The following is a 24,169-nucleotide window of genomic DNA, read 5'->3' as shown; positions in this document are numbered from 1 at the left end:
AATAAAAATAAACCCATATATCTTCGAAACTGTATATAAACACAGCTTTAGTTACACCCAACCTTGAGTATTATGGAATCAGAGGAATTCACACAAGTTACACACTGTAGCTTACAAATTTAGACACACGAATTTATTCATGTCAATATTATTTTATGGCTGGAGTTCCTGTTCCTGGTTATCTACAACCTGTTGTTCTATGTTATATGATGAACTGGATCCTGCACATTTATCACTTCCTTTGAAGATCCCCACAGAGCAAAGATGCTTTATCTGGTCATTCTTTAATCAATTATAGGAAAAAATCAGGTAGTAAACAAATCTTCAAATGTTAGACTATCAAGAAGAATGCCTAGTTGATTTACCAAAACTATGGAAAGCTGTAGTGTTTCACAAATATGACCTACCTTCAACTAAAAATAGCCCTTATTTCAGAAAGTCCAATAACATTCCTATAGCTAAGCATCCTATGGTATTACAAATGAAGACACCATTTTTGTTTTTTTTTAATTAAAAAAATTCTAAACCTCATGCAGAAAATAAAAGACACTCACAGGCATTCATCACTAGATCGCCACGAATTTCTGGTTTCCAGTCATCCCACGACGTCTCAAAGCCATCAGCAAAACGAATACAAAAGTTTTTGAAATGCCCTTTACTAACCAGAGATTCTGAAGAACAAGCAGTGATGAGAGTACTTTCAATGGTCAGTACTAAAGCAGAACCAATGTCAAGGTCTCCAGTGTGATTAGACTGCAAAATATATTAAAAAATAAGACAAAAGATAGAACGTTTTAAATTTGGAAATTCTCACAGGATTCATAGGAACAAAAGTTTAGAAAAAGTCAAGACTAGAAATCTTCATTAAAAAGCAGCTTAGAAAGATGTCTACTTTCAAAAAATTAAATTGTTGAAGTGAATACATTTGCCACGTGCATCTTTTTTTTATTATTGTTCAATTAGCCAACATATAGTACATCATTAGTTTTTGATAATGACTCATTAGTTGCGTATAACACCCAGTGCTCATCACAACACGTGCCCTCCTTAATACCCATCATCTGGTTACGCCATCCCTCCACCCTCCTCCCTTCTATAACCCTCAGTTTGTTTCCCAGAGTCCAGAGTCTCTCACGGTTTGTCTCCCTCTCTGATTTCTTCCCATTCAGTTTTCCCTCCCTTGCCCTGTGGTCCCCCGCACTATTCCTTATGTTCGACATATGAGTGATACCATATAATTGTCTTCATCCTTTTTTTTATTTTAAACTTGCAAAAGGTAGGGGTGCCTGCATGGCTGAGTCAGTTAAGCGTCTGACTCTTGATTCCGGGGCAGGTCATGATCTCAGGGTCGTGGGACTGAGCCCCACGTGGGGCTCTGAGCTCAGTGGGGAGTCTGCTTGAGATTCTCTTCCTCTCCCTCTGCCCCTCCCCCACTCACATGCATGTGCTCTCTCTCAAATAAATAAATAAATCTTAAAAAACTCACAAAAGGTTAATTTCTCGTTTTGGGAGGCTTTTTGTTTTGTTTTGTTTTGTTTTTAGAGAGAGAGAGAGAGAGCACGAGCAGGTGAGGGGGAGAGGGAGAGAATCTTAAGCAGGCTCCATTTGGCATTGAGCCCCAGCAGGGCTCCACATGAGTCTCCATGTGGGGTTTGATCTCACTACCCTGATCATGACCTGAGCTGAAATCAACAGTCCGATACTTAACTGAGCCACCGAGGTGCCCCTAATCATCTAGTTTTCTACCTCAAGCTTCTGTTTTAGCCGCCTCTGGTGTATATGGCTTTCCTGTGCTCTGTCCATAATGCCATTAAAAAATCACCATTTTTCAACTCCTGAGGCATAAATTACTACATGTTGCCAATCATCGACCCAGAGTTTTTCTTCACAATGTCTTGCTAAACAAATACTAAAAGTTAAATTCATTCAACAACTGGTTACAGGTTAAGGTAAATTTTAACAGTGAAACAGACCTCTGTATTTGATATAATTGTAACCTCTTAGGCCTGATAGGGGTTTTTGCCCTTTTTTGTCTCATATGCATGTCCATAAATTATGAAAATTCTTGCTTCATCTGGTATACATAACTTGGAAGTTTCATTACCATTAAATATTGCAGCTTAAAGGCATTTTGAAATCCCCTAACCCATTTTAGATGAGATTACTGAACATTATTAAACAGTATTCTTAAATGTTCTTTTGCTTCTACTTTATTAACAAGTGTATGCCAAAGACCTATTTGCTAAAAAACAAAACAATAAAAATATTCTGGGGGCGCCTGGGTGGCTCAGTCAGTTGGGCGGCTGCCTTCGGCTCAGGTCATGATTCTGGGGTCCTGGGATCGAGCCCCACGTCCGGCTCCCTGCTCAGCAGAGAGCCTGCTTCTCCCTCTCCCTCTGCCAGCCACTCTGCCTACTTGTGTTCTCTCTCTCTCTGTCAAATAAATAAATAAAATCTTTAAAAAAAAAAAATTCTGAAAACTAAGCTGCTTATTTTCAAGGTAAAAATTAAGATTTATCAGATGGGTATCAATCTCATCACAATTCTGTGGCAGAGTGCTTCAGAGCAAAGTCTCATGAGATTCATATTTAATACACTGTGGATGAATAATGGCTGAAGGAACCCAATCTTACTTGCTATTTACTAAACTCAAGTTATAAACTGTTAATATGAAAAAAATTATTATACTCCATATACAAAGAAATGGTTAGTAGAATGTTGTGCTCTTAATCTTGGACTATGATTTGATTTTTTGTACCTGTGCAGTATTTGTGATGGGCAGACATATTCCCAGATCATTCACAGTGAGCTGGAGGAAGAGAGTCCCAAAGGCCTGGGCTGATGTTTGCTGGATACCCGGTAGCATATCTACCACTTCCTTTGTAGCCATATGAATATCTTTATGTAAAGCCATTCGTTGTTCATTCCAGTTGTCATAGGCAGCCTTATAATTCAGCCAAAATAGCACAGCTTTTTATAATTAAGGCGGGGTGGAAAGAAAATTAAAATCAAAGCTGTAAAGCTAGAAGGCAAGTAAAACTCAGTAGCTTCAAAATCTAGCTGATTAATAAAAATTACTCCCATGAGAAAATTATAGCATTAGAATTAGAAAGGATCTAAGAGGATACAGTCAATTTGACAAATGAAAGCAGGCAACTGCATAATGGCAGAAAGAAGAAAATATTCCAGGTCCATTTGTTCATTTAACAAATTATTTGTGAAATGCCTCTGTGAAATGCCTATTAGATGCTATGCACTAGGATGCAATAAAAATGAAATGAAAACAGAACATGGTCCCTGACCTTGTAGAGCTTACTGTTACTACTGTTAAAAATTCTTGAAGGAGAGGTACATAACAGTAGGAGTATATATCAAAAAGATAGGACCTACAAAGAGAGGCCAAGACATCTGAGTCTGTAACAAGAATGGAACCTTATGGAAAACCCTCATTTAATGCAGTGTACAGAAGGAGGAGCCTAAAGAGGAGATAAAATGAAGGGCCTAGGGAAGCAGAAGGAAAAGTGTCATGGACACAAAGAGTAAAAAGTATTTTAAGGAGTTGTTGAAAGCTGATGAAAGGTTAGTTAGATGTGAAATGAAAAAAGTGCACAGAATTTAGCAAAATAAAACATTATCCATAACACTGCCAAAAGAATAGTTTTCTAACAGACTTATTACCAGCCAATGCGTACCACTAATTTAAATCTTAAATGACTTCAAAAATGGTTCTTCATTACTTCTACAATTCCAACATATATGCCCAATATACATTAATTAGACCCTATCTATCTGTTCAGTCTTATTTCCTATTATTTATGAAAGCTGCTACATGTTTTAGACCTCTGTGTTAATATATATTCATTCATATTCCCTCTCATTTGGTAAATATTTATTTAGTTCTTACTATAAGCTAGGCACTATTCTAGACCCTCAGATACAAAGGTAAATAAGACTAGCTTCATTTCCTTGTCTCCCTGGTGAACTCCTAACTCCAAGTCAAATCTGAAGAATTAGTTTCTCCTCTAAGAAGCACAGGCAAAGTTAGAAGGCTCCCTCAGGTACAAGAACAGGTATCTCTAACTCCTCTCTTTAGTATACTTTGCTTTCTCCCACTGGACTGAGAGGTCCTTGAGGGCAGGGAATCCTGTTTTCTATATTTGTATTCCACTTCCAGACAGTAAATGTTTACAGAATAAATGAATAAAGACAGTGCCAAAACAAATGGGTGCATTAGTTTCTGAAACCAAAAAACTTAGTATTACAATTAAAATTCTGAATCAGACATCCTATATATCCATGTAGAAAGCAAATGACTTTAAAAAGCAGTAACTTTAAAAACTGAAAGGAATAAGCAAAACACTTTTTTTGGATGCCCATATTTCAGATTTAGGAGACATTTAGCTGTCAAGCATTTACACTAGTAAACTACAGATGATTTTTATCCAACATTGCTAAAATATTTCTAAATCCAACAAGATAGTGTTAATGGACTTTATCTTACCTCTATCAAAGGCCACAGGCTGTGCATAAACAATGGGTCTATTCAAGGTAATAAGCACAGCTTCCCTATCTGAAGAACCACTGATTTCTTCTCGGAGGGCATTTCTTAATCCGATTCTGGTTTTAAAATAGGCAACTTGATGAAAATCAGAACCAGCTTCTTCATAAACCTAAAATAAAATTAAACGCTCAATAAAACCAAGTAATGGAAAATGTTTTGATAAAAAACCTAAAAGTTTTAACACCATTAATGGTATTATTCACCAAAAGAACTATCATATATTTCTCAATTTTATTTATCAATGATATATTCCTTATATTCTGTACCATAAACACCTGAAATTAATACATAACATGAATGGGTAAATAAGACGTAAATATGAAGTCCTACATAAAGTTGTAGGAAAGCTAGGATGAGGTCCATTTTTTTTTTATTATGTTATGTTAATCACCATACATTACATCATTAGTTTTTGATGTAGTGTTCCATGATTCATTGTTTGTGTATAACACCCAGTGCTCCATGCAGTACGTGCCCTCTTTAATACCCATCACCAGGCTAGCCCATCCCCCCCAACCCCCTCCCCTCTAGAATCCTCAGTTTGTTTCTCAGAGTCCATAGTCTCTCATGGTTCGTCTCCCCCTCCGATTCCCCCCCCCTTCATTCTTCCCTTCCTACTATCTTCTTTTTTTTTTTAAACATATAATGTATTATTTGTTTCAGAGGTACAGGGCTGTGATTCAACAGTCTTACACAATTCACAACGCTCACCATAGCACATACCCTCCCCAATGTCTATCACTCAGCCACCCCATCCCTCCCACCCCCCACCACTCCAGCAACCCTCAGTTTGTTTCCTGGCATTAAGAAATCCTCATATCAGTGAAATCATGATACATGTCTTTCTCTGATTGACGTATTTTGCTTAGCATAATACCCTCCAGTTCCATCCACGTCATTGCAAATGGCAAGATTTCATTCCTTTTGATGGCTGCATGATATTCCATTGTGTGTGTGTGTGTGTGTGTGTGTGTGTGTGTGTGTATATATATATATATATATATATATATATATATATCACATCTTCTTTATCCATTCATCTGTTGATGGACATCTTGGCTCTTTCCATAGTTTGGCTATTGTGGACATCGCTGCTATAAACGTCAGGGTGCATGTACCCCTTCGGATCACTACATTTGTATCTTTGGGGTAAATACCCAGTAGTGCAATTGCTGGGTCATAGGGCAGCTCTATTTTCAACTTTTTGAGGAACCTCCATACTGTTTTCCAGAGTGGCTGCACCAGCTTGCATTCCCACCAACAGTGTAGGAAGGTTCCCCTTTTTTCCGCATCCCCGCCAACATCTGTCGTTTCCTGACTTGTTCATTTTAGCCATTCTGACTGGTGTGAGGTGGTATCTCATTGAGGTTTTGATTTGGATTTCCCTGATGCCGAGCGACGTTGAGCACTTTTTCATGTGTCTGTTGGCCATTTGGATGTCATCCTTGGAAAAATGTCTGTTCATGTCTTCTGCCCATTTCTTGATTGGATCATTTGTTCTTTGGGTGTTGAGTTTGATAAGTTCTTTATAGATTTTGGATACTAGCCCTTTACTGATATGTCATTTGCAAATATCTTCTCCCATTCTGTCGGTTGTCTTTTGGTTTTGTTGACTGTTTCTTTTGCTGTGCAAAAGCTTTTTATCTTGATGAAGTCCCAATAGTTCATTTTTGCCCTTGCTTCCCTTGCCTTTGGCGATGTTTCTAGGAAGAAGTTGCTGCAGCTGAGGTTGAAGAGGTTGCTGCCTGTGTTCTCCTCAAGGATTTTGATGGGACTCCTGTCTCACATTTAGGTCTTTCAACCATTTTGAGTCTATTTTTGTGTGTGGTATAAGGAAATGGTCCAGTTTCATTCTTCTGCATGTGGCTGTCCAATTTTCCCAACACCATTTGTTGAAGAGACTGTCTTTTTTCCATTAGACATTCTTTCCTGCTTTGTCGAAGATTAGTTGACCACAGAGTTGAGGGTCCATTTCTGGGCTCTCTATTCTGTTCCATTGATCTATGTGTCTCTTTTTGTGCCAGTACCATACTGTCTTGATGATGACAGCTTTGTAATAGAGCTTGAAGTCTGGAATTGTGATGCCACCAGCTTTGCTTTTCTTTTTCAACATTGCTCTGGCTATTTGGGGTCTTTTCTGGTTCCATAGAAATTTTAGGATTATTTGTTCCATTTCTTTGAAAAAAGTGGATGGTATTTTGATAGGGATTGCAGTGAATGTGTAGATTGCTCTAGGTAGCATTGACATCTTCACAATATTTGTACTTCCAAACCATGAGCATGGAACGTTTTTCCATTTCTTTGTGTCTTCCTCAATTTCTTTCATGAGTATTTTATAGTTTTCTGAGTACAGATTCTTTGCCTCTTTGGTTAGATTTATTCCTAGGTATCTTATGGTTTTGGGTGCAATTGTAAATGGGAACGACTCCTTCATTTCTCTTCCTTCTGTCTTGTTCTTGGTGTATAGAAATGCCACTGGTTTCTGTGCATTGATTTTATATCCTGCCACTTTACTGAATTCCTGTATGATTTCTAGCAGTTTTGGGGTGGAGTCTTTTGGGTTTTCCACATAAAGTATATCATCTACAAAGAGTGAGAGTTTGACTTCTTCTTTGCCGATTCAGATGCCTTTGATTTCTTTTTGTTATCTGACTGCTGTGGCTAGGACTTCTAATACTATGCTGAATAACAGTGGTGATAGCGGACATCCTTGCCGTGTTCCCGACCTTAGGGGGAAAGCTCTCAGTTTTTCCTCATTGAGAATGATACTTGCTGTGGGTTTTTCATAGATGGCTTTTATGATATTGAGGTATGTACCCTCTATCCCTATACCCTTAAGAGTTTTGAACAAGAAACGATGCTGTACTTTGTCAAATGCTTTTTCTGCACCTATTGAGAGGATCATATGGTTCTTGTTCTTTCTTTTATTAATGTATTGTATCACATTGATTGATTTGTGGATATTGAACCCATCTTGCAGCCCAGGAATAAATCCCACTTGGTCAGGGTGAATAATCCTTTTAATGTACTGTTGGATCCTACTGGCTAGTATTTTGGTGAGAATTTTTGCATCCATGTTCATCAAGGATATTGGTCTGTAATTCTCCTTTTTGATAGGGTCTTTGGTTTTGGGATCAAGGTGATGATGGCCTCATAAAACGAGTTTGGAAGTTTTCCTTCAATTTCTATTTTTTGGAACAGTTTCAGAAGAATAGGTATTAATTCTTCTTGAAATGTTTGGCAGAATTCCCCTGGGAAGCCATCTGGCCCTGGGCTTTTGTTTATTAGGAGATTTTTGATGACCGCTTCAATTTCCTTAGTGGTTACAGGTCTGTTCAGGTTTTCTATTTCTTCCTGGTTCAGTTTTGATAGTTGATACATCTCTAGGAATGCATCCATTTCTTCCAAATTATCTAATTTGCTGGCATAGAGTTGCTCATAATATGTTCTTATAATTGTTTGTATTTCTTTGGTGTTGGTTGTGATCTCTCCTCTTTCATTCATGATTTTGTTGATTTGGGTCATTTCCCTTTCTTTTTGATAAGTCTGGCCAGGGGTTTATCAATCATGTTAATTCTTTCAAAGAACCAGCTCCTAGTTTCGTTGATCTGTTCTACTGTTCTTTTGGTTTCTATTTCATTGATTTCTGCTCTGATCTTTATTATTTCTCTTCTCCTGCTGGGTTTAGGCTTTATTTGCTGTTCTTTCTCCAGCTCCTTTAGGTGTAGGGTTAGGTTGTGTATTTGAGACTTTCTTGTTTCTTGAGAAAGGCTTGTATTGCTATATACTTTCCTCTTAGGACTGCCTTTGCTGCATCCCAAAGATTTTGAACAGTTGTGCTTTCATTTTCATTTGTTTCCATGAATTTTTTTAATATTTCTTTAATTTCCTGGTTGACCCATTCATTCTTTAGTAGGATGCTCTTTAGCCTCCATGTATTTGAGTTCTTTCCAACTTTCCTCTTGTGACTGAGTTCTAGTTTCAAAGCATTGCGGTCTGAAAACATGCAGGGAATGATCCCAATCTTTTGGTACCGGTTGAGACCTGATTTGTGACCTAGGATGTGATCTATTCTGGAGAATGTTCCATGGACACTAGAGAAGAACGTGTATTCTGTTGCTTTGGGATGGAATGTTCTGAATATATCTGTGAAGTCCATTTGGTCCAGTGTGTCATTTAAAGTCTTTATTTCCTTGTTGATCTTTTGCTTAGATGATCTGTCCATTTCAGTGAGGGGTGTGTTAAAGTCCCCCACTATTATTGTATTGTTGTCGATGTGTTTCTTTGCTTTTGTTATTAATTGGCTTATATAATTGGCTGCTACCATGTTAGGGGCATAGATATTTACAATTGTTAGATCTTCTTGTTGGATAGACCCTTTAAGTAGGATATAGTGTCCTTCCTCATCTCTTATTATAGTCTTTGGTTTAAAATCTAATTTGTTTGATATAAGGATTGCCACCCCAGCTTTCTTTTGGTGTCCATTCGCAAGGGAAATGGTTTTCCACCCCCTCACTTTCAATCTGGGGGTGTCTTTGGGTCTAAAATGAGTCTCTTGCAGACAGCATATCGATGGGTCTTATTTTTTTTTACCCAATCTGATACTCTGTGTCTTTTGATTGGGGCATTTAGCCCATTTACATTCAGGGTAACTATTGAAAGATATGAATTTAGTGCCATTGTATTGCCTGTAAGGTGACTGTTACTGTATATTGTCTGTCCCTTTCTGGTCTATGTTACTTTAAGGCTCTCTCTTTGCTTAGAGGACCCCTTTCAATATTTCTTGTAGGGCTGGTTTCGTGTTTGCAAATTCCTTTAGTTTTTGTTTGCCCTGGAAGCTTTTTATCTCTCCTTCTATTTTCAATGACAGCCTAGCTGGATATAGTATTCTTGGATGTATTGCAGTTCCCTGCAATACTCTCATTTAGTGCTCTGAATATATCATGCCAGTCCTTTCTGGCCTGCCAGGTCTCTGTGGATAGGTCTGTTGCCAATCTAATGTTTCTACCATTGTAGGTTACAGATCTCTTGTCCCGAGCTGCTTTCAGGATTTTCTCTTTGTCTCTGAGACTCATCAGTTTTACTATTAGATGTCAGGGTGTTGACCTATTTTTATTGATTTTGAGGGGGGTTCTCTGTGCCTCCTGGATTTTGATGCCTGTTTCCTTCCCCAAATTAGGGAAGTTCTATGCTATAATTTGCTCCACTATACCTTCTGCCCCTCTCTCTCTTTCTTCTTCTTCTGGGATCCCAATTATTCTAATATTGTTTCGTCTTATGGTATCACTTATCTCTCGAATTCTGCCCTCGTGATCCAGTAGTTGTTTATCTCTCTTTTTCTCAGCTTCTTTATTTTCCATCATTTGGTCTTCTATATCACTAATTCTCTCTTCTGTCTCATTTATCCTAGCAGTTAGAACCTCCACTTTTGATTGCACCTCATTAATAGTCTTTTTGATTTCGACTTGTTTAGATTTTAGTTCTTTTATTTCTCCAGAAAGGGTTTCTCTAATATCTTCCATGCTTTTTTCAAGCCCAGCTAGTATCTTTAAAATCATTCTGAACTCTAGGTCCGACATCGAACCAGTGTCCGTATTGAGTAGGTCCTTGGCAGTCGGTACTGCCTCTTGTTCTTTTTTTTGAGGTGATTTTTTTCCGTCTTCTCATTTTGACCAGAGGACAATAGATGAATGAGAGAACAAAATGCTAAGAGGGTAACAACGACCCCAGAAAAATATACACTAAACAAATCAGAAGAGACCTGAAACTGGGGAAAAAGAAAGGGAAAGAAAGAAAAAAGAAAAAGAAAAAGAAAAAGAAAAAGATTAAAAAAAAGAAAAAAGAATATGATCCAATTTGATCAGGCTGGTGCATAGATCAGTGCCACACACTAGATTTTGGGTGTATTTTGGTCTGTTAGAAGAAAGTGCCTCCCAAAATTTTAAAGAAAGAAAAACTTATATATGTACAAAAATAAGGGTAAATACGATAAAGGGATGGAATATGACTATACAGATGAAAATTATAGAAGATTTTATAAAAGGAATTGATAAGAAGTTGGTTGAAAAAAGAAAGAAGAGGAATTAAAAAAAAAAAAAGGAAGAGAATGTGATCAGGCAGGATACTAGAACAAAGCCATACACTACAGATTTAGGGTATATTTTGGTCTGTTAGAAGAAACTGTATACCAAAATTTTAAAGAGAGAACAACTTATATATATATATATATATACACACACCAAAAATAACGTTAACTACTATGAAAGGATAGAATATGACTCTAATAATGAAAAATAAAAAAGATTTTTTAAAAAAGGGATTGATAAGATGTTGGTTGAAAAAGGGAAAAAGAAAAATTCAAAAAAAAAATTAAAAAAATTAACTTTGAAAGACTAAAGAATCAGGGGGAAAAAAGCCATGAATTGTATGTGCTGTATTCCCCTAGTGCTGGCGTTCTGCTGTTCTCACTGATCAGTAAACTTGGTCTTGGCTGGCTGTTCTTGCTGATCTTCTGGGGGAGGGGCCTACTGCAGTGGTTCTCAAATGTTTTTGCAGGGGTGCGGAATTGCCCTGCCCTTGCCAGGAGCCAGGCTAAGTAATGTGCTCGGGTTTGCTCTCGGAACTTTTGTTCCCTGCAAGCTTTCTGTACGCTTTGGAGGACGAGAGTGAGAATGGTGGCCTCCCAATCTCCACCCCAGAAGAGTCGAGAGCTCGGGGGCCCACTCCTCAGTGTGCCCCCAGAGAAAAGCAGTCAATCACTCCCATCTCCCCGGTCTCCGGTGGCACTCCGTGCTCACCCGGCCTGTCACCGAGCATTTCTATCTCTGGCACACGACCCCATGTGGAGTCTCCAAACCCAGAAGATCCCTGCCGTGCGCTCCGACACCGCTCCTCCCGGGGGAGGAAGGGGAGTCTCCCCGGGTCTGCCACTTGTTGGGTCCCTGCTGGAAGAGCAGTGGCCTGACTGTGTCACGGATCACGGTTAATGGCAACCCCGAGTTGTGAGCCCACTCCTCGGCTCCGTCTCTGCAGCCCACTTCCCCGCTCCAATACCTGGGAGCTCTGCCACACTCAGGCACCCCCGGTCTTTCTGTGACCCTGAGGGTCCTGAAACCACACTGTCCCAGCGAGGGTTCCACCCCCCGCTTAGCCACTGGAGCTACGTCCCTCAGCGGAGCAGACTTCTAAAAGTTCCGATTTTGTGCTCTGCTGCTCTATCACGCGCCAGTAGCACTGACAGAGGCCCCCTCCCCCACCATCTATCTTCCCAAAGATCGCTTGGATTCAGTTCTCCGCGTGTCCTACCTTCCAGAAAGTGGTTGCTTTTCTGTTCAGAGAGTTGCTGCTATTCTTTTCTTTGATCTCCTGTTGAGTTCATAGGTGTTCAGAATGGTTTGATCCCTATCTAGCTGAATTCCTGGGACCAGACGAAATTTAGGTCTCCTAATCCTCTGCCATCTTGCTTCTCCCCCCCAGACTGAGGTCCATATTTTTAATGTCAACATATTAACTGTTTCAAGATAATTAGATCCTTTTTCCTCTCAACATGTGTTTCCACTTGGAAAAAATTACTGTTTTTCTAAAGATGGCAAAAAATTTTTCTTCATTTATTCCATGTAATCTTTAATATAGCCATTCAATTTTGAAAGTATGACTGGTATTCTTTTAATCAGTTCTTCAAATGAAGGAAAAAGGTTAAAATCTACATAATAATTTCTAGCAAAATAAAAACAATAACAAAAAATGCTCCAATGAGGTGTGAAAATTATATTTTTATAAAATAGAATCTGATTTATTGCTCTATGTGTGTATATAGGTGTAAAACTTTCTATACATATATATACATATATGTATAGACATATATACACATGCACACATATATGTGTAACATATATGCACATACATGTGTAAAACCTGGCATATGTAAAATTTCTATGTTTAACATTACGGTATGCAAAACTTGTCAATGTTAAACAGGGCAGCTAAGAAACTTAGTGACATTTTAAGAACTGACCAAAGTTAGTTCAAAATGCTGAAATAAAAAAATAATTCTTAACAAAATCAAGAGGAATTGAAGATGCTGAATTAAGCTTCATGTGACTGCATTTGCACTAAACTGTAGCAATATACCACCCAAAAACAATGAAATGACAAACTAAAATTGTAAAGGCCTTCTTAAATGAGGTTTCACTCCAATTTACAATTAGAAATTTTAGGAATGTTAAATACTTTTTTAAAGTATAGTAATATTTCAAGTAGTTCAAATTGATATACAAAATTTAAAAGCCAAAATTCTAATATCAGCATATTCTGTACTCACTTGATGTTTGACAATTTGTCCTAATGCCAGATTTAAATCCACTTGGCATTTACCAAACAGTTTCAGATAGCTGCTACTCCCTGGTGAAGCTTTAGTTTGAAGTCGATTCGAAAGTTCCAGCTCTATCAATCCAGTTTCAAATCTGACAGCTCTCATTGATGGAGTAGTAGCTGTTACTTGAATACCCTAGCAGATTATATGTTAGGAGGAAAAAAAGAATCTTAAATCAACAATAGGCACTCACTCAAATGAAATCTTTCAATATGATAAAATAGCCACATTTTATAACACATATGGGCTATCTAATAAGCTGATAAAACTGGCAACATTCTTTAATTTCTCATATTAGTAGGGAATTTTTTAGCATTTAAATTTCATTTTAACATTTTGTATTTAACATCTGAATTGTTCATGAGTTAAATACATTAATTATAGTTAACTATTTGGTAATAGTATTTTTAACACTGATATCTTAAGTACTGGAAACATTAAGGTTTCTATTAAGGTATTATTGTTAATTGGACAAATGTACAAAGTATTTCTTACAGAGTAACTTATAACTGTAATAATTAGAAAAAAATAAAAATATTTACCAGCAACTGTATAATAAATAGCTATTCAGGAAGATAAAGTTGATCTATATGTTCTGGCATGGAAAGGTATTCAAGGCTTCTAAAATGTAATAAATATATGCATATATAAAAATACAAAGAGAAATAGTCCTAAAGGGCATTCAATTGCTAATGCTTTTTCTCTTGAGTGGATGCGGTCATATGTCATTTTTATTTTCTACTTGCACATTTATGTATCATATGAATTTCCTATAACTAGAATACATTAAATACTTAGAAAAATACTTTGAAAAGTGTAATTACTTATATGTTACCTTAAACTGCAAGTTCAGGGAATAGAGCAGAATTTTAGGCTTATCTCCATCTGCTGTTCCATCATGTTCATTCCAAAGAGGAATAGGCTGCTCCCCACCTAAACAGATTAAGTAATTGAGGGTCTGGGGCAATCACTTTAAGAGGAAAATAATAATTATTTTGTGCATTTAAAAAAAGATAAAACAGTTATTTTTTTTCTAATCATTAACTCAATCCTTAATAGGGAACTGTAGCCATGTTACATTTCACTGATACAGATATATATATATATATATGTTAGGGATAATACTGCATATATAGATAGGTATTTATTAAGAACATTTTATAAGGACTAAAAACATTATGTATATAATTAAACAAATGTAATTATATATCTCAGAAAATGTATTTGAGGGGAAAAAAGTAAATTGGACTAATTTCTTCAATCAAAAATGTGAACTTTGTTGTTTACATTTAGATGTGCTGCAAACAAAAAAGAATAAAAGAATAAATAAAGGTGGTGAAATTTTAAAAATAAGGTAATGCATGCTCATAATAAAGAGTGTTACAGCAAAGGTTTGTCCTACAAATTAAAAAAAAAAAAAAAATGAGGCAGGGAACCCTGGGGTAGAGTTCCTATCATTTGTTGCCTCGGCAATGTGGCATCCATGAAATAATTCTAATATTTTTTTTTTTTTTTTTTTTTTTAAAGATTTTATTTATTTGACAGAGAAAGAGAGTGAGAGAGGGAACACAAGCAGGGGGAGTGGAAGAGGGTGAAGCAGGCTTCCTGTTGAGCAGGGAGCCTGATGCGGGGCTCGATCCCAGGACCCTGGGATCATGACCTGAGCCAAAGGCAGATGCTTAACAACTGAGCCACCCAAGCACCCCAATAATTCTAATATTTTAATGTTTACCTTCTATTTCCACTTTTCGTCCCCTTGACGAAAAGAAAATTGTTTATCTTTTAAATTTTCCATCTTAAAATGATTAATATTTTTGTATGTATGTTGAGTTTAGCATCATCCCAGGGAGCATATATACATGGGATAGGAAGTTTTCTCCTACTAGGCAACCAAATTAATGCAACCCATCACAATCCTTGTAAAAAATCACATGGTCTTATCAAGAGATGCAGAAAAAGGGGCACCTAGCTGGCTCAGTTGGAAGAGCATGCAACTCTTTTTTTTTTTTTTTTTAAAGATTTTATTTATTTATTTGACAGAGAGAGATACAGCAAGAGAGGGAACACAAGCAGGGGGAGTGGGAGAGGGAGAAGCAGGCTCCCCACAGAGCAGGGAGCCTGATGTGGGACTCAATCCCAGGACCCTGGGATCATGACCTGAGCCGAAGGCAGACTCTTAACCCACTGAGCCACGCAGGCGCCCGAAGAGCATGCAACTCTTGATCTTGGGGCATGAGTTCAAGACCCATGTTGGGTGTAGAGATTACTTAAATAAAAAATAAACTTAAAAAAAAAGATGCAGAAAAAGCATTTCACAAAAATCCAACACCCATTCATAATAAAAACTCTCAGTAAAAAGGAATAGAGGAAAATTTCCTCAATTTGATAATATCTACAAAAATCTATAGTTAAAATCATATGCTCAATGGTGAAAAGCCTGAAACTTTCCTACTTAGATAAAGTACAAGGCAAGGATGACTCCTCTTACCATTCCTGTTCAACATCATATGGAAAGTCCTAGCTAATGCAATAATACAAGAAAAGGAAATAAAAGGTATAGAGATTGGGAAGAAGAAAATAAAATTGTCTTTGTTCACAAATGACAAGATTATATATGTGGAAAATCTGAAAGAACTGACAAAAAAACCTGCTGGAACCAATAAGGGATTATTGCAAGTTGCAGGATACAAGGTTAATAATATATAAAGGTCAATCACTTTCCTATATACCAGCAATGAAGAGTAGAATTTGAAATTAAATACACAATGCCATTTACATTAGCACCACAAAAAATTAAATTAATTAAGTTAATCAGGGATAAATTAACAATATATGTATAAGATCTATATGAGGAAAACTACAAAATTCTGAGGAATGGTATCAAAAAAGAACTAAATAAATGGAGAGGTATTTCACGTTCATAGACAGGAAAACTCAATGTTGTCAAGATGTCAATTCTTCCCAATTTCAGTTTTAAATTCAATGTAATCCCAATCAAAATCCTAGCAAGTTATTTTGTGGATATCAACAAACTGATTCTAAAGTGTGTATGGAGAGACAAAAGACCCAGAATAGCCAACACAGTATTGAAGGAGAACAAAGCTAGAGCACTGACACTATCTGACTTCAAGACTACAAGCTACAGTAATCAAGGCAGTGTGGGACTGGTGAAAGAATCGACAAATAATACATCAGTGGAACAAAATGGAAAGCCTAAAAATAGACCCATACAGTGAACTGATCTTTGACAAAGAAGCAAAGGCAATGCAATGAAGGAAAGACAGTCTTTTCAATAGATGGTGCTAGGATAATTGGATATCCACATGCAAAGAAATGGATCTAGACATAGACCTTATACCCTTCACAAAAATTAACTCAAAATGGATCACAGACCTAAATGTAAAATGCAAAACTATAAAAGTCGTATAAAATAACATAAAAGAAAACCTAAATAACCTTCCATATGGTGATGACTTTTTAGATGCAACACCAAAGGCAAGATATATGAAAGAAAGAATTGATAAACTGTACTTCACTAAAATTAAGAACTTCTGCTCTACAAAAGACGATGTCAAGAGAATGAGAAGACAAGCCAAAACTGGGAGAAAATATTTCCAAAAGATACATTTGATAAAGGACTGTTGTCTAAAATATGCAAAGAGCTCTTAAAACTCAACAAGAAAACAAACAACGTGATTAAAAAATGGGCCAAAGACCTTAACAGACACCTCACCAAAGAAGATACATCGATGGCAAATAAGCACAAGAAAAGATCCTTTACAGAGTATCATCGTATCATCAGGATATGAAAATTAAAAAATACTAAGATACCACTACAAACCCATTAGAATAGCCAAAATTTGGGACACTGACAACACCAAATGCTGATGAGTATATGGAGCAGCAAGATCCCTCATTCATTCCTGGTGAGAATGCAAAACGGTATAGTTACTTTGGAAGACTTTTGGTAGTTTCCTATGAAATTAAACATATTCTTACCATATAATCCAGCAGTCATACTCCTTGGTTATGATCCAAAGGAGCTGAAAACTTATGTCCACACAAAAACTTGCATACAGATGTTTACAGTAGCTTTATTCATAATTGCCAAAACGTGGAAGCGACCAACGGAGGGATAAATAGGTGGAGCACTGAGAAGTTTTAGGGCAGTGAAACTACTCTGTAGGATACTATACATGTCATTATTCATTTGTCTAAACCCACAGAGTGTACAACAACAAAAGTGAACCCTAATGGAAAAGATGAACTTTGGATGATAATGATGTGCCAATGCAGATTCATCAGTTGTAACTCTGGTGGGGGATGTTGACAATGGGCCAGGCTATACATGACTGGGGGCAGGAGATACCTGGGAAATCTCTGTAACTTTCGCTCAATTTGCTATGGACCAAAAATTGCTCTAATAAGTTTATTTTTAAAAAAACTGTTTTTTTTTGATCACTGCCTTGAATATCTTTTAACCAGTCACAGCAATTTTTTTTCTTAAAATTTAAAAGCAAGAGCTCTGCCTCTTACAAAATATACTGTACAATAATTTTAGCTTATAGAAATATCAGAGACACTATTAGTCATATCAACTCCACAGTTTTTTACCTCATGATGAATTAAATATATAACTGGACCAATTCTCAGAAGGTAACCTCCTTATATGTTTCTTTTTTTTTTTCCTGTACCAAAACATTTTTTTAAATGAAAAGTTGTCAATTGTAGTAGTTAACAAGGATAAAATTGCAAGTGTCTTTATGTTCCAGCATATAAGCTTAGGTTGAGCATTCCACTGTTTCTAAGATGGCTGTCCATATTCAAAACTAAATCTCTTCTGTTTACTAGGTCAGTGCTTACCTACATCTTTCTAAAACCCAGGGAGTCCATGGACAATAAGATTAGAAGAACTGATTCCTCAAAAAAAGAATTTTACTAACAAACTTGATGACTGCTGTCCTAGAAAATGTCCTAGAGCTAGCTGTAATATTAAGGAAAAGCATGAGGAAAAGGTGTAAGAAACAAAGAAATAAGGACAATAACTATGAAGATTATGGGAGAGTAGGGAAGCAATACAGAGATTAGAATACTAAGAAACTTGGCTACAAGGGTTCAAAGTATTCCCTCTCAATAAAATATTACACTCTCCAGTTTTGTAAAATCTCTGCTCCATGAGGTCCTGGGGCCAGCTAGATGATAAATGACTTACTTTCAGCCATTTTCCTAGAGTTCACTCTATAGTCAGGAAGGAATGGTTCAGGGATCAAACCTAGCCACTAAATGACTTTAGTATCAGAATCTTATCTCTGAATTCTTCACAGTGATTAGTAAATCTTCATGGTTAGAATATTAATTTCTAGTCTTCTTTTCCAGTTCATTCTTCATAGACCTAGGGATATACTTGTAACTCCTCATTGACTGTAATCTGAAGGTTAAGAAAAGCCTTTCTCTTTCATCAAAACCACCTTAAGGGCAACTTATAGTGCCAGTCTGATATTAGAACTCTATAATGCTAGCTTTTTAACCATGAAAGATACAAAATTAGTTACTTTAAGAGTCTATATATTTTTTCATTATACATATTCAGCAATAACAGACTTGAAAATATTCTATAGAACTAATAAAAATTTACCAGCTTAAAATATTCTGAACTTCTATATCTCAATGTTCTAACGTGATTTTAACCAGGTAAATGGGCCACATCAAAACTTCTGTATATTGCCCAAATACAGGCACCTTCAGTGGCAGAAAGGGCTTTGCTATTTATTTTTTTTTCTTCCTTAATGGTTTGTATTCAACCACTTTCAGAAAAATTCCAAAGCTACCAATTGATCTGATTTTTCACAACTTAACTCGTGAAATTCTATAGCTCTACTGAGCTTCTTCAATGTAATCATTTAGTAGTTTCCTGACTTCAGATAAAATCAGAAGCAGCTCACGAGAATCAGGAAAATCTGTTGTTCACATGGGTACTATATAATTTAATTCCCTACTGCAATGAGATTTGTCCCCCTTTGGGGCCTTATCGAATACTTGTCCATAAGCTCTGCCTGCATCTCTCTACCTCTCCTTTCTTGCCAAATAGATTTCACTTATGAGGTTTGGGAATATGACTTCCTCTGCATAGCCTTTTCTGATTTCTTAAACTATATTAGCTTCTCCTCTGACACAGACCCAGCACACTGTTCTTGCCATTCACAGGATTCATTAAAATTATAACTGAATACTCAGATACTTACTCAATAAATCAGTTAAATGAATGAATTTATTCATCAACATGGAGGAATTTCCTCTTGATGGCAATTTATAGATGTGGCTTTCACTATTATTTTAACATGATTATATCCATACTGGAAATATTTAGCCTCGAGAATTCTTATGCAGAGTCAACTTATTTTCCATCCTAATACCTCTTGATACTTTATCTTGTGAATTAAAGGTCAGTTAAACATTTTTTAAATCAAACATATATTTCCTGTTTAAATGTAAAGCTGTGATTAAGACGCTCATTTGTAATCTACTCCTGATGCACAGCAAAAATATGACAAGGGTTGCTACAGATGATTTACCAGGCAACAAGCAGAGTCATCATATTAAAAAAAAAAATCTTATATTGATCTAAATCTTGTTCCCAAATGAGTAAGATTAGTTTGGTTAATAGACATACACTATTAGCTCTTTTTGTGGGGGTGGGGGAGAAAGCATAAAGGAGCTTTGTGAAGTTTATAAATCATCAATGTATATATTACACATGACAAAGTAATAAGCAAAAGAATCTGTAGGTGGAAAAGCCAGAAAAGGAAAAGAGTTTTTAGGGAATGACTCAACAACTATATCTAAATGATAGGATCAATACTTATACCACAGATAAATGGAATATCATGTAGCCGATGAGAATAAAAATCATATATTCTATATTACAAGGTACTAGATTATCTTACCAGAAACTTTCTGTATTACTTCATTAACTTCCTTCATGAACACTTTCTGTACAAATACCAAGTGGTTTAGAAGATCAGTTGTGAGATTATGTTCGAAGGAACCAACCTGTCAAACAAAATCAGAATATTAGATTAACAATACTGACTGTATTTGTTGTAACTACGTCTTTTGCTCACATAGGTCATCCCAAACTCTGAAGAAAAACAATGAATTATCTACATATTCTTCGAAAAAAGGTTAAAGAATATTCAGATTGCCCAACATTTACTGGTCTGACATTATTATGGGCCATTCCTTAATTTTTTTTAATAACAGTGGCCAATAAAGAGTCTTTTTCTATCTTTCAAAAGTGAATGAAATTTATAATTTATGTAACCTGCTAATTTCAAAACTGAAATTTTGTCTAGAATGGTATTTATTTTCAATGACTACTATCATATTGTTAGAAACATGGACAAGTATTAATACACATGAAAGTAAATTTATTTGCACATTCAAATATTTATTGACCATCTACTTTGTGTACCTTGTTAGATGCTAAGGATATAGCTATGAATAAAAACAAAATCATGGCTCTCAAGAGGCTTACTTCGCATGAAATAGCAAATCAGATATACTCAATCAGCTTTAATATATGCCCTATAATTAGTATAAAGCATAAGATTTCTGGGAAGAATTAATAGATTAAATAGAAAGCAGGTCCTAATTGAAGTTGAGTATTATAGTAAAGACAGATTGAAACACCCTTATGAGTAAGGCAAATGCTTCAAATTTACCACTTCGTTAGCATTCATATTTTGATCAAAAATAAAGCAAAACAGATTTAGTAGTCTTTACTTAAATGAGAAGTTACATAAAGTCTAAGTTGCACTAGCCGCTTTTTATTTTGTATAGTATAGTACAGAATGGGCTAAGATGATTTTCATGTGTATTTATTTCAAGCCATAAGCCATAGTAAAACAGGCAACTGTTTGAGGAATGCAACTTTAGATTCTTTCAAGAGTTTTTAATTAACTGCATTCTTAGCAAATCTGGGATTGTGTTCTTCCCCAATTACAAACTTTATACCTTTCTAATAGCTAGTATCAGTAAGGAATTATGCAACATACTACATCAGATTTGTTTTATTTTCTGTCAAATAAGGCACTAAGAATAGTATTGCTAAACTAGAGTTTGAAGCACTTCTTTTTCAGAATAGAAAGCACAAATGAAATATGCTTTATAATCTACCTTTTAAATAAGTATCGGACTTCTAGAATCTTGTACACTATTTTATTTGTACACTCATTTTTCACCTAAAGAAATCACAACTTTTAGAGAGGTGCTAGGGTAAGCAGCATCTAAAGAAGGTAAACCTGTATGGTGACTAACATAACATAATAAAAAAAATAAACAAAAAAAAAAAAAGAAGGTAAACCAGACTTAAATTAAATATCTCCCATAGCTGTAATATTTCTAGCAAAGAACTCAAAGAGTATTCTCACACATGCTTCACATTCTAGAGAATAAAACTTATAAAAGAAATAGTTAGAAAACTGCTTTTTCAAAATAAGTCAATCAGAAAAAGACAAGTATCATATGATCTCACTGATATGAGGAATTTGAGAAACAAGACAGAGGATCATAAGGGAAGGGAGGAAAAAAATGAAACAAGATGAAACCAGAGAGGGAGACAAACCATAAGAGACTCTTAATCTCAGGAAACAAACTGAGGGTTGCTGGAGTGGTGGGGGGTGGGAGGGATGGGGGCTGCTGGGTGATGGACATTGGGGAGGATATATGCTATGGTGAGCACTGTGAATTGTGTAAGACTGATGAATCACAGATCTGTACCTCTGAAACAAATAATACATTATATGTTAAAAAAAAAAAAAGAAGATAGTAGGAAGGGAAAAATGAAGGGGGGGAAATCGGAGGGAGAGACGAACCATGAAAGACTATGGACTCTGAGAAAAAAACTGAGGGTTTTAGGGGGGTGCAGGGGTAGAGGGATGGGTTAGCCCGGTGATGGGTATTAAGGAGGGGCAAGTATTGAATGGAGCACTGGGTGTTATATGCAATCAATGGATCATGGATCACTACCATCAAAAACTAATGATGTAATGTATGGTGACTAACATAATAAAATAAAATTTAAAAAAAAGAAAACTGCTTTTTGATAAAGTTGCAATTGTTTCTGAAAAACTGACAAAGCAAGCTGAGAGACAGCCCTGTGTATGAATCCTACATTGCTCATTTGATAGTGGAAAGATTTAGGGAAAGTTATTTAATTTCTCTCAGCTTCAATTTTCTACTATATTAAATTAGTATAATAACAGATGACCTGCTTACCACAAATCAAGTAAAAAATATGTATGGGAAGGTTTTTTAAACTTATGACAGTTGTACCAATATAAATTATAGTGAAAAAATGATGGAATTAGGTATGCTGGTTTTCAACTTCCCTTAGTAAAGAAATTAGTCTGAATTTAACTGTATTTTATTTGTATGACCTGTAGATTGTTAATAATTATGAAAAAAAGATTAATAATTATGTATTCCTGATGAATCATGTAACCTCCTGAAAGCGCAGTTTTTTCACTTACAAAATGAGAACAAATATATCTGCCTCTTAGGATTGATTTAAGTATTATACAAGTCAATGCATATAAATGCTATTAGTTTTTTTATAGTCAAATGAACCATAAAGTATTCAAGAGATGGATATGAAATCTAATATACGAAATACAAATTCAAACATGACTAATAAAAAAAGCATATTTACATGAAACTATAGAGAGACAGATATATACACACATGTGTACATACATACACCCCAAATTTGGTATAAAATTCTGTGAGGATAAATGATATAATGATTTGTCTTAAAAGTTTGGTACACCTAAAACTTAAAGACTTCTAAATGACAAAGCATAAGAAAATTAAAAAGTAGACTTACTTCTGCCACACAACGTAGATAATTTCCCTGTAAATAGTACCCTTGTTTAGAAGGTAGTTCATCAATACTCCACACCTGATCTGAATAACTATCATGTTCTTCCATTATATATTTCCCTGACATAGTAACAGGAGGAAGGTTGAGACTGGCAGAAGGAGGAATGGTTGACATATCTGTGGCAGAAACTTTCGAAGTAAAACGTAATCTGTGATTTGGCAGCTCAAATGTAAACCTGGTCTGTGCACCTGTAAGAAATAAGAAAAGTTATTGTTTGTTTGTTCAGGTGCTCATTCACTCCTTTGTTCAAAAAATTGGTTTCTAAAAAAATGCATACATATCCCAAATAAAATAAATCCTTATATATATATTTACGAGTACTATAAAGAATCAGTCAGTACTATTAAGCCAGCAAGTATTATTTATTAAGCCGACTAGGTGCCAGAGAAACACCTACAAATGTTCTTTATTTCATAGAAAGTAGAACAGAAAGAAACTGCCCTTATCACAGAAGAGTTATAACAAGAGAAATTAAGTGTAAAAAAAAATTCTAATCCATATTCACATTCATTCTGCTTTATTAACAGAGAAGTTAGCACCTAACAACTAGCCTCCTGATCCTGATTCAGTATGGAAGGAAATAGTGAAAACTGTCAAATCATTGTACTCATTGAAAACATTCATCAGGTATAAAATTATGCAAACACATGTATTTTTTACCTTAACAATAATTATTAACAGGACCATATACCAAATAGGGACATGGTATGAGTTTTAGTTTACTAAAACTACTGTTGGTTCTAAACACTTAAATCAACAATTTGGCATGCAGTTGTTCAAATAATTATAAATGTACAACCTATACCGTTATTCGAGCCATATTTCTCCAGCTGTTTATGAAGGCATTAAGGAGTAGAAGAAGCCCTGTTAAAATCAAGATCTATCATTGCCCATTGTATATACATATGCGCTCCTTTCCAACCAACCAAGTCTTACACCGTTCTATATGTTACCAATTCTCTCCACTCAAACATCATTAAATAGCCTATTTTGCCTACATACATATTATAATTTAATAAATATTCCTAGTGTTCTCAATTGTGCCAGAAATAATTCTCTTTTTTCAAAATACTAGTAAAAGATCACTCCTGTATGTTACATTTGCTATTCACTAACTATACAATGATGTTTATAATTGGAATGAGTTAGGCATAAACAGAAAAAAGCTCTTTCACCAAACGTTGCATGCAACTATGAATGGCCAGATGGATCATGACTGCTCTGATCTTCTCTTACTAACTCCAACTAGGCAGATTCAGTGACCATCACTTGCAGGATGCAAAGGGTGGGGGGCTAC

The 24,169-nt window shown here is 35.8% G+C and overlaps 1 protein-coding gene across 6 annotated transcripts in view; it reads right to left on the bottom strand.

Annotated features, from left to right (window-relative positions):
• The window catches only part of KIAA1109 (KIAA1109 ortholog), a 208,209-nt gene that overhangs the window by 48,907 nt on the left and 135,133 nt on the right, over window positions 1-24,169 (bottom strand). For all 6 annotated transcript variants that reach the window (XM_032412767.1, XM_032412766.1, XM_032412772.1 and 3 more), the window contains 7 exons: window positions 22,816-23,060; window positions 19,877-19,982; window positions 13,768-13,865; window positions 12,882-13,067; window positions 4,502-4,670; window positions 2,759-2,970; window positions 555-753 (listed from right to left, as the gene is read on the bottom strand). In XM_032412767.1, the coding sequence (XP_032268658.1) occupies window positions 555-753; window positions 2,759-2,970; window positions 4,502-4,670; window positions 12,882-13,067; window positions 13,768-13,865; window positions 19,877-19,982; window positions 22,816-23,060 (1,215 nt within the window). The remainder of the gene's footprint in view (window positions 1-554; window positions 754-2,758; window positions 2,971-4,501; window positions 4,671-12,881; window positions 13,068-13,767; window positions 13,866-19,876; window positions 19,983-22,815; window positions 23,061-24,169) is intronic.

Source organism: Phoca vitulina, unplaced genomic scaffold (genome assembly GCF_004348235.1).
Source record: "Phoca vitulina isolate PV1807 unplaced genomic scaffold, GSC_HSeal_1.0 scaffold14, whole genome shotgun sequence".
NCBI classification, from domain to species: Eukaryota; Metazoa; Chordata; class Mammalia; order Carnivora; family Phocidae; genus Phoca; species Phoca vitulina.
This window is presented reverse-complemented; position numbering and strand designations above follow the sequence as displayed.